The sequence below is a fragment of the Lygodium microphyllum genome, chromosome 24 (assembly GCF_053477565.2).
Source record: "Lygodium microphyllum isolate KBCC chromosome 24, Lygodium_microphyllum_v1.1.10, whole genome shotgun sequence".
Taxonomy (NCBI): Eukaryota; Viridiplantae; Streptophyta; class Polypodiopsida; order Schizaeales; family Lygodiaceae; genus Lygodium; species Lygodium microphyllum.
Genome location: NC_141158.1, coordinates 62,349,708 through 62,360,328, shown reverse-complemented (window position 1 = coordinate 62,360,328; position 10,621 = coordinate 62,349,708). Strand labels below are relative to the sequence as shown.

The following is a 10,621-nucleotide window of genomic DNA, read 5'->3' as shown; positions in this document are numbered from 1 at the left end:
TCAACAATTTATAAAACGAGCTTTCCTTTCTTTGATTTGTGAACCGCGCCCACCCATACCTAAACCTTAATCCAAAGGCTTCGGGCACGGGCCACGTACGCAAGCAGCGGGGCGGCTGGGCGTCAGCGCCACGTCGGCAAGCGCGTCTGCGACCACCAACGTAGTCACAGGGCTGCTTGCCTGCGTGGCCGTACTACCGGCGAGCAGCACCCAGGCTTGCCTACGTGGCGTTCCCTAAAGGCTCACTGTGCGCAGAGGTGGAAGGGTCGTGGGCAGCCGCAGGGATGCTTGCTTACGTGCCGGTCCGTAAAGGTGCGTGCTTGCCTACGTGGCATACCCCAATTTGTGCAGCCGCAGCGATGCTTGCCTACGTGGCGGTCCCTAAAGGTTCAGTGTGGGCCGAGGTGGAGGGGTGCCACGCAGGCTCAAGGGTGCGTCAGCAGGCGCGTGTGGCGAGCCTGTGCCACATAGGCGCGCGGCCCTGCGGCAGGTGCCACGCGGGCAAAGCGTGGCCCGGTGACGGCAAAAGCGAAAGGGAAAAGGGCACGAGAGGAGAGAGAAAGGGTAGAGAGAAGGGGGGGGGCAAGGGGCAGAGGATCTCGCAGGAGATCTGGGTTTGTCCAAAGTGGGGTCCTCCATTTCCATAGTTTTTTAATTTTCTTTTTTTCTATGTTTTCTCTTCTTTCTAGTCCAAGCAGAGGCTTAGAGAGAGAGAAAGAGAGAGAAGGCGGGGCAAAACAAAGATGGAGATCTTCATCGGTAGTCACCCCTCGCTCCCCCCTTCCCCCCCCCCCTCCCTCTTCTCATTCCTATTCCTTCTCTAGTCCAATCTCCTCTATCTGCTTCTGATGAGGAGCTCCCTCTTCTGTAACCCTAACGAGTTCCCCCTGCCTGCTCGTATGAGGTCCCTCACGTGCTAATCCCGATACCCCTCCCTCCCTCCCTCCCTCTCTTCCTCTCTCAGAAAGCTTCCAGCCGAAGTAAGCCTCATTTCTCCGCATAGCAGCTCCCCGATACACTCCCTCAGACAAGAATGTCTCGGACTCAGTGTGCTCCTCGGCCTCCGTGCAGCCTCCACTGCTTCAAATGTCAAGCTTCCTCGGCAGCCTTTCACCAGCCAAGGCGTCTCAAGAGAAAGATTTGAAGCTTTTATTCCCAAGCTCGCATAAATGTGGCTGGCGGCCCTACCGTCCTGCTTTCTGCAGCCCCTTAACGTCTAGGTAGACCAAATGCTCTCTCAGACGACTTTCTCTCTTTGGCATCAAAAGCCAGTCATGGATGATGCCTCAAATTGATCTTCAGATGGGATCATGTTAAAGACGAACTCCTGAATTTGTGGCATAAGGATGCAGGCCTTTGACATCTTCCCAGGTTATGGAAGGTGCAAAGCTTCTTGAACTTACAACAACCTTTGGTCTTGCTTGATGCCGAGCTGTGGCGTGGTAGAGTGAATGCTCACTTGTAATGTAGATTGAGTTGCTCTGTATTCAGAGACATCACCAGTTGTCTGAGCAACTTCTTCGCGATGCATAGCTCCTTGAGCCACCAGCTATGCAGATGCCAGAAATCCCTTTTGCACTGCAATGCCATTAGCAGGAGTGCTCTGTGATGCTTTTCTGTCGAGCTCCCCCCGAAAGAGTCACAATGTGTAAGGAACCGGAAAGGCATTCCTTCATGGGTGATATGAAGTATTTCATAAATGGTGCAGCCATTGAGCAGAGCTCTCCGCTCCTCAGAGAAAGCGGCCATCGCTTTAGCTGTAGTGGGAAGCTGGGAGCCAAGTGGTGGGACTGCTCAACTAACTTTAAGAGCCTGCAATCTTCTCCTGTCAAGGCCAAGTATTGGGGTACTTTCAACATGATGACCTTGGTATGGTTGCTCGCCATTGCTGGCATAGCTGTTGCCATCATTGTGTACGAGTTTTTTAGCTCGCAACATTACAAGCATTATGAGGATGTCCTTGCTAACATGTGTGACGAGAGGGCGAGGATGCTGCAGCACCAATTTTCTGTGAGCATGAATCATGTTCATGCTCTTGCCATACTTGTGTCCACATTTTACTTAGGAAGACATCCGACGGCCCTAGACCAGGTGCTTTCTGTTCCTCAAGCCCGTATGAGCTTCATTGAGTACTTGCATGTTGGCATATGCATAAAGTTATGGACTTTGCAGAGGCATCTATTCAATCTTAAGAAGTCTTATATGTAATGCATAGAGTTATGGGTTGATTAATGATTATATTTCTCTTCAGTAGGAGACGTGCTTCTATGGTGCTGGCTGTCAACTATTGTAGGGACTGAACCAAAAGATTTATCTGACAGGGGCCCTTCCTTGCCTGACTGTCACAGGATGGTGTGCATCTTTGTCCTCCTCCTCTCTGTTATGTAAACCTGAAGTAGGATCGAGCAAGCTAGGCCTAACCTATCATGCCTTTCAAGCAAATAATTTTCTCATGTTCCATGTTCTGATTCTGAATTATCATGAGCAACCACAATAGTAGAGTTTGCAGCCCTGTTTGTATCTTTAGTGCTGGCAAACCCATGGTTCTACCTTTCTCTGGTGCCCACCACCTAATGTCTCATTGTCTGCAAGGAATAGTCCATGTGGGCGAGTTATTCTGGCTTGTCTTGTCTTTCTCGCTGTTTATAGTCTCTAGACTTCGAGTTAGGACACCAAATATTATTTATAAGAAGAGTACTGGTCTGATAATGTGTGTCGACATAAAGGGCCTAAAATCCAAGGATAGATTGTGACCAGTGATAGTGTGTTCTTTGCTGCTTCCTATCCTTTCTTAGACCTCAGCAACCTGGTCTGGTGTCTGTCATTGAACTGTTGACTGACTTGTTTGTGACGAGGACAGGGTATGACTTGTTCAAGAATAATGTAGCTCTCTCTTTACTGTTTGTCCCATCCATCCCACTGGATGTCTTCACATTTTTCTTGTAGCTTTTTCTGCTGTAATATGCATGAAAGAAATAAATTCTTAAGTCATTTTTTTTGGGTTCCTGGGGTAGGGGGTTTTGATGTTATCCTACTTTGCCCTTACTAGCATAACTGTCACTGAAAGAATTGGTAAATTCAAACAGTAAGGGTTACTTATTCTATGTAAATTCAAACTTTCACTGAAAGAATTGGTAAATTCAAACAGTAAGGGTTACTTATTCTACAGTATCTGTATAGAAAAATCGTACCTTTCTATGACAATGCTCTAGAAGTGGACTCTGTTGTGTGTGCTCTCTATCAGTCAAATGCCCTCTTTTGATTGCTTTAATTTTGAGATTTGTGTTTTACTACTGTTGTGCAGGACACTTTTGCAGAGTATACTGCTCGAACTGCGTTTGAGAGGCCTTTGATGACTGGAGTGGCATATGCTCACAGAGTTTTACATTCTGAAAGAGAGGCATTTGAACTTGAGCATGGTTGGACAATCAAGAGTATGCATTCCAATGAACCAAGCCCCGTGCATGATGAATATGCCCCAACTATTTTGTCCCAGGAAACTATTGGTTATCTTATTTCCTTGGACATGATGTCTGGAGAGGTGATTGTCTGTTATTTCAAAATGCTTTATCTACAAGCACTCTTGCATGGCAAGGGGCCATCATTTTGATGCTTTGAAGTATGTGAAACAGGAAGATCGTGATAACATCTTACGGGCAAGGGCATCTGGCAAGGGGGTCTTGACCAGTCCTTTCAGGCTTCTCAATTCCAACCATCTTGGTGTTGTCTTAACATTTGCAGTCTACAAAAAAGAGCTTCCTTTGGATGCAACGGTTGAGGAGAGAATTGTGGCTGCTGCAGGGTATATGTCCCCCCCCCCCCCACCCCCCCCCCACCCCCCCCCCAGTTTTGCCATCTAGCAATCATGAAGGTTTACTTTTGGGTACTTGCTAGTAGGTTTATTTGAAGTCATCTTGCCAGTGGAACAGGCTCTCCATGATTAGAATCGGATGCCATTCACTGTATTATATATTTGTTGTTGGGAAATTTGGAAATGAAAAGATATTTCAGTTTGTTCAGCCTATCCCATTGATAGTTTTGAATGGGTGGACTTGATGAGGACTGCTATTTTAAGTAGATGTGTAGCTCATGGAAGCTTCATTAGGAACAAACTTTGTGTAGCCTTAGTAATCAGCTTGTTTTTGTCATGTCCTCAGATCTCTATGTGCTAAAGAAAGCTCGTGTTTTGGTGCACATTTGGGCAGGTATTTGGGTGGAGCATTTGATTTTGAGTCGCTGGTTGAAAATCTTCTGGGTCAGCTTGCTAAGAGTGAAGATATCAAGGTGAATGTCTTTGACATAACGAATTCTTCACAGCTACTTCGCATGTATGGACCTGAAACATCGCATGCTTGTCCATCCCATGTTAGTTTGTTGGATTTGGGAGATCCTTTCAGGAAACATGAGATGCGTTGCAGGTGAGCATAATTGGCTTGTTTGTTTCATCCTCGCGGTACAAATTGTGTGTGTTTAGGTTTTACTTGGTGTGCTTGTTTGGCACAATTTGTGGGGACTGTGTTTCTCAACAGTGTGAACAGTTTTAGCTTCATCTAACTTATTACTTTATTTTAATTGCATGCAGCTTAGCAAGCAAAATACCGCGTCCAACTCTTGCTTTGGGCTTTGCAAGCGGGGTGTTGGCTTTTGTTGCTTTAATTTGTGCCATGGTATACAATGCTCATACCCATGTTAAAAAGGTGGAAGAGGACTACAGGAAGATGGAAGAACTGAAAGTGCAAGCAGAGGCTGCTGATATAGCAAAGTCTCAGGCAAGAAAACCAGAAGCTCAGTCTGGCATTTAGTTTTGTTTGTTTTACATGCTGGAAAGTTATGTCAACAATGAGAACTATCACGGAACATGTTTTTTGACTAATCTCTCTCCTTATTTGTTGATGTAGTTTCTGGCAACCGTTTCGCATGAGATAAGAACACCAATGAATGGCGTGCTTGGTAAGTAGTCTAATAACTTCTCCTGATACTGAGAATCTTTTGGGAATTTTGCTTGCTTTGATGAATGACCTCTTTAAGAACTTGAAAAATGGTTGCCCCGGCTGTGTTAGCCTCATCTTGGCTTGAGGTTGAACTTATTCCTTTTATTGGCCAAAAATGTTTCTTTATCCAGTCCTCCAGGCACAGTGATCATTCTGTTCTAAATTACCATTTCATGGAGCCAGAAGGACGGCATGGTTGTGGATAAAATGTGTCAATGGTGGTTTTACTGTAAGAGAGTATAGAACCGACAATTTCTGCTTGGTTACATCCTGTGGCAATGAAACTGATATTAAAATACAAAACCCACTTGTAGAAAAAGAGAGCCTAATACTCCTATATTTCAGCAACAGCGTGCAAACTTCAAGAAGATGGTAAGGCTTAGAGTTGGCCTATGAACTGCTCACAAGTAGAGTATCAGGTTACTCTTGATCTTAGTTGCACCTTTCTTGAGCAACAGTAGTCAATCAAGTATCTGGCTGCCTAGTACATATATGCTAGAGGCCCTTTTTTGATGGTGTGCAAGCAATAGTCTTCATGATAGTAAACAGGATGCTGTCAGATACATGAGAGTTGTAAGAGCGACGTGCATTGTCAACAGTGGTCAGAATGAGGCGTTACACAGACTCCAAATGTGTCATTGGGTGTAACTAATTGGGTTTCAAGCACTACTTTTGAAGTGTGTATTTTAGAGCACCATAATTGAATGCGTCCATGTGTTCTTTATGTTCTCCAAAGTACCATTACAGGTACTTGAATGATGATTAAAGTTGTTCAGTTTTTTTGGCTTAACTGTTGAAAAATGGTGCAGGAATGTTGCAAATGCTCCTCGACACTCAGCTTGATGCAACACAACAAGATTTTGCTCGAACTGCGCAAGCAAGTGGAAAAGCATTAATAACATTGATCAATGAAGTCCTTGATCAAGCCAAAATTGAGTCCGGCCGTATTGAATTGGAAGCTGTACCTTTTGATCTACGGGCCATTCTTGATGACGTTCTCTCCTTATTTTCTGGGAAAACTCGTGGTGAGGGCATAGAGGTAATACTTCTGCTTTGCAGTTCTTTACTTTCTCTCCCCCACTTGTATCTGATGTTTTTAAGTTTCTATAATTGTGACCTTCCTTACCTGCTGGGTTCTTAGCTTGCTGTTTATGTCTCGGAGCGTGTGCCTTCTGTCCTTATTGGAGATCCTGGACGAATTCGCCAAATAATTACCAACCTTGTAGGGAATTCTGTGAAAGTAAGTCTACAGTGCATTTAGTCTATTGTTAATGATTATATTGTGATTTTGAGCATATTTTTCACTCATTCAGTGTTCTTGATCTGTAGTTCACCGAAAAGGGTCATATATTTGTGTGTGTGCATCTATGCGAGGATGTGGAGTCAGTGCAGCTCTCAAATGCTGAAGCAATGCCAAAGGATTTTACAGGAAACAGGGTCAAAGAACCAAATACTGTTGTGTCTACGACTTTAAGTGGACACACAGCTGCAAACAGACGCAATAGCTGGGATTATTTCAAACTCTTGCTTGCAAACGAAAGGGCTGGGTCACAGAAGGGTCCATATAGAGAGCCTTCTGAAGTCAAGGTTTTCATTAGTGTCGAGGACACAGGAATTGGCATCCCTGAACATGCCCGACCAAGAATCTTCATGCCGTTCATGCAAGCAGATAGTTCCACATCGCGAACATATGGTGGCACAGGGATTGGCTTGAGCATTTGTAGGTGCTTAGTTGAGCTGATGAATGGTACGATGTATTGTGAAAGCAAAGAAAAAGTAGGTTCAACATTCACATGTAGCCTCACATTGAGAACATGTGATATGGATGTTGAAGAAGACAAAAGGTTTTTGATTGAGAGGTCCTTGACAACAAAATTTGAGGGCATGAAAGCTCTTGTTGTAGATGGGCGGCTGGTGCGTTCAGAAGTTACAAGACATCATTTGCAAAGACTGGGCGTTCAAGTAACAACTGTCTCTGATCCAGAAGTGGCCATGAAGATGCTTTGTGGTGGACTTCACAATGCAGCTGCTGGTGAACTAAGGTTTGTTTTCATGTTTAGTATAATCTTCGAAGATTATTTTGAATAAAAAGTTGACATTCTGCACACCATTTTTTGCCAGTGCAATAGGAGAGTTTGATATGGTCCTTGTGGACAAAGATGCTTGGGGGTTGTCTACTGGTTTAACATTCCCCAGTCTCTTCCGAAAGTCCAAGCATAATGTGCTTGGAGCAAAGTCCAGGAGGGACATACCACGAATGAAAATGATTTTGTTAGCTACTTCTATGACAAGCACCGAATGTGAACAAGCAAAAAGCATGGGGTATGTGGATACCGTCATTATGAAGCCTCTCCGGGCAAGCATGATAGCTGCATGCCTTGAGCAGGTTCTTGGGATAGGCAACAAGGGCCAGCAAGGAAGAGGCCTGATACAGGAGTCTGGAAGTTTGTGCAATCTCCTATGTGGAAAGAAGATCTTAGTGGTAGATGACAATAGAGTCAACCGTATTGTAGCTGCAGGTGCTCTGAAGAAGTATGGTGCTCATGTAGAATGTGCTGACAGTGGCAAGGCTGCCATCGCAAAACTTCAACCACCCCACAAGTTCGATGCTTGCTTTATGGACATTCAAATGCCCGAGATGGATGGGTATGTATAGGTTGTTTGATCTTTGTATTTGCACTTTGGTTGAAGAAACATCAAAGATTTAGATGAAAAAATCAGCTGTGGGGTTGTAGTGAGCTGGATATCAAGTTTACAGTCAGCTCGTTTCCAAATTTCAGGCAATTAAGTTGCTGTTGCTTGATCTTACCAGGTTTGAAGCAACTAGGAACATACGGAAAGTGGAGGAGCTTGTTAATGAACAAGAAGGATTGTGTGAAGGCAACAGGAAGTGGCATGTACCCATTCTGGCAATGACAGCTGATGTTATCCAGGCAACTTATGATGAGTGTGTTCGTTGCAAAATGGATGGGTATGTCTCCAAGCCCTTTGAGGAGGAGCAGCTATATATAGCAGTTAGCCAAGTACTGACAATTTGACTGGATTTACGCAACCCATAGGAGTTTGAATCTTTGCTCACTACAGATTTGTATCAGGAGCTGTGATTGACCCACCCAGTAAACTTTTTGGCGAAAGGCTAGCAACAGTGCAATGACTGAGTGACAGCCTCCAGCTCAGGTGTTTGTTTTGTATCTTGAGGAAATGTCAGCCCAACTGGTATGCTTGAGATTGTTGAATGCTGGAGCCATTTGCTCGTCTATTGTCACAGTAATGATGGGGTGAGAGAGCGAGCACCCCGACTAGACTGTTTGAGGATTGAAAAGGAGGCATTTTGATGATCTAGTTCTCCAGTGTATCACGGCCAGCTACATATCTGTAGTGCAAATACATGCAGCAGCAGCACCAGTGGGGGTGGGGGGGGGGGGGGGGGAGATGTTGAAGCCCACATGGTTAGAGAAAGCTGCTACTACAAATTGTATAGTATGTATGTAAGATGTAAGATTCTTCGATATAAAAAAAAAAGGGTGGAGATTTTTTGATTTCTCTGTGAAGGACTTGATATAATATACTTGTGCTTCTGGGGAAGATGGACTCTGATTAATTGGTATCGTTGGGATATTTGAAATATTGAACACTTTTACTGAAAAATGATAGGATAGACAATTGAACCCAAGCTATCAAGTAATAATGATAGGCATCTAAGTTTAGAATAGTCTAAACACACAATGTGAGTTGGGTTTGTACATTAGTGTTTGCATACAATACCATGTATCTGACATGTTTGTGACAACTACTAGCTTGGTTGGACCTGGCCAGGCTAACTATGGACAGGGGGGCCTATCCTCCGGATTACATCTGAGCTTGAATCTTCTAATAGGAGGGTTCGGGTCATTATGGCTGATGTCGAAGCTTTTGTTAGATGGCATATCAGGCAAATGTAATCTCGATGTACACTCTCAACATCTTAGCTAAAAGAGCATAGTGCTAGAATGTACAAAGGAATCCACCATCACATGTGGTAGGTGATTGGAAGATGACAATTTAGTCCAAGGGCAGATCTCACGACAATTCTTGAGAAGCTCTGATTGGAGGATCTCCGTCTGTAACGAAAAAGCCTAATCCAACTTATCGATCTAAAACAAAGCTTATCAATGGCACCCTGATCAAGAAGCCAATTACTAGCTCCATAAAGCCTAGGGTTGCGAAACCAGCGGTCGTTTATATGACGAGGAACTTGCTAGACTAAGGATCCACTACAGCAACAACCCCATAGCAGTGTTGCGCCCCCAGCCCCCTCCTGGAAAGACACACAACTTGCAACCATGGATCCAGAATAACAGTAATCCCCAACTATTGCTAAGCCAAGGAGATCAAGAAGGACGTATCTAAATCAGGTGAGCTCAACTAAACACCAACATTTTGATTGATTATTACATATTGCATATATTGACTGTACAATGCTCGTGTGTGTTTGTGTGTGGATGCATATGTATGTATGTATGTGCTAAAGATGGGATTCAACATATATACCAAAAACATGTGTCCTAGTATCCTCCACTATTCGTAGGGATCCTCAAGTCTAACCAAAATATGGGAAAGAGAACAAAATAAACAAAGATATGGAGGGGAAATTTTGTAATTATTTGTTTTTCTTCACTTTAAACAATACAAAGTAGAAAAAAAAGGCTACATGAAAGAAACTTATCCAACTCCACGTCTATGTGTGGTCAAGTGGAAAGTTGATAGGTTGGCACTATGACTGTGCCACCTATTATGGTAATTGTAATTGACTAGTAAGAACAATGGAGAATCACTTGCACATAGTAACCATGATGCTTATCAACCATGCTAATGTTGTAAGTACACAATGGAAAACTTGGTGTTCTTTGTATGAATTGAGAGCTCGACTTCTCAACACTTCATGTCGAAGCTTGTATCTTGCACTCCGAATAGGCTTCTAAGATTCTAGAGCAATTGTGCATCCAATGCCTTTGTGAAGATGTCGGTTGCCAAATTTTGCACTCTATTATACACCAAATAGATCACTTTTTAGAATCTTGTTCCTCAATAAAGGGGTGTAACTTTGTGTTTCATCTTTAGCATGAAACACTAGGTTTTGGGTCAATTGCATGGTGCTTGTGTTGTCACAATATACGACAATAGCTTTTGTAGCCAAACCACCATAGGTGCTACCACAATTGCATACCTACATGCAACTTTTGCACTTGATTCCCTTTACTAGTATATGTAGCAACATTTCTAAGTGAAGATAAATCCATGGTAGATTGCCTATTCGATGCACTAACATCACATTCTAGCCATGTACTTGAATTGGTCTCACAAAATTCCATGTCAAAGAGTGTGCCTCACACATCTCAAGATTCATCTTCCCATATCCAAGTGTATCTTCCTTAGAGCCCTCGTAAAGCAACTTAATAGCCCTACATAGCTCAAGTCTAGACAGCGATGGTTGTAAATCAAACTTCCTAGCAATAGTCTACATACATTAGAGTCTTCTAGAAGCTCACTTGAATGAGTACCTAGCTTCACATCTTGCTCCAATCGGACTCAAAATCTTACAAGCTGTCATTCCATACTTTGCCAATGTGTGCAACTTATAGTATAAGCAT

The 10,621-nt window shown here is 43.5% G+C and overlaps 1 protein-coding gene across 2 annotated transcripts; it reads left to right on the top strand.

Annotated features, from left to right (window-relative positions):
• The first annotated feature begins 786 nt into the window (after positions 1-786).
• LOC148015162 (histidine kinase CRE1-like) lies at positions 787-8,561 on the top strand. 2 transcript variants are annotated; one of them, XM_087666107.1, is made up of 11 exons: positions 787-2,091; positions 3,305-3,541; positions 3,633-3,802; positions 4,206-4,418; positions 4,583-4,769; positions 4,899-4,950; positions 5,801-6,030; positions 6,133-6,231; positions 6,321-7,033; positions 7,113-7,637; positions 7,804-8,561. In XM_087666107.1, the coding sequence occupies exons 1-11, from the start codon at positions 1,609-1,611 to the stop codon at positions 8,027-8,029; spliced, it is 3,135 nt and encodes a 1,044-aa protein (XP_087522233.1). In that variant the 5' UTR covers positions 787-1,608; the 3' UTR covers positions 8,030-8,561. The 2 variants fall into 2 exon arrangements, with proteins under 2 accessions (XP_087522233.1, XP_087522234.1); XM_087666108.1 differs by lacking the exon at positions 787-2,091 and adding an exon at positions 2,135-2,352 and having other exon boundaries at positions 7,804-8,560.
• The last annotated feature ends 2,060 nt before the right edge of the window (positions 8,562-10,621 follow it).

Coding starts and splice junctions, on each gene's coding strand:
- LOC148015162 (XM_087666107.1), top strand. CDS start 1,609: ATGCTTTTCTGTCGAGCTCCCCCCGAAAGAGTCACAATGTGTAAGGAA. Junction 4,951..5,800: donor ACCAATGAATGGCGTGCTTG/GTAAGTAGTCTA, acceptor AAAATGGTGCAG/GAATGTTGCAAATGCTCCTC. Junction 6,031..6,132: donor CTCGTGGTGAGGGCATAGAG/GTAATACTTCTG, acceptor CTGGGTTCTTAG/CTTGCTGTTTATGTCTCGGA.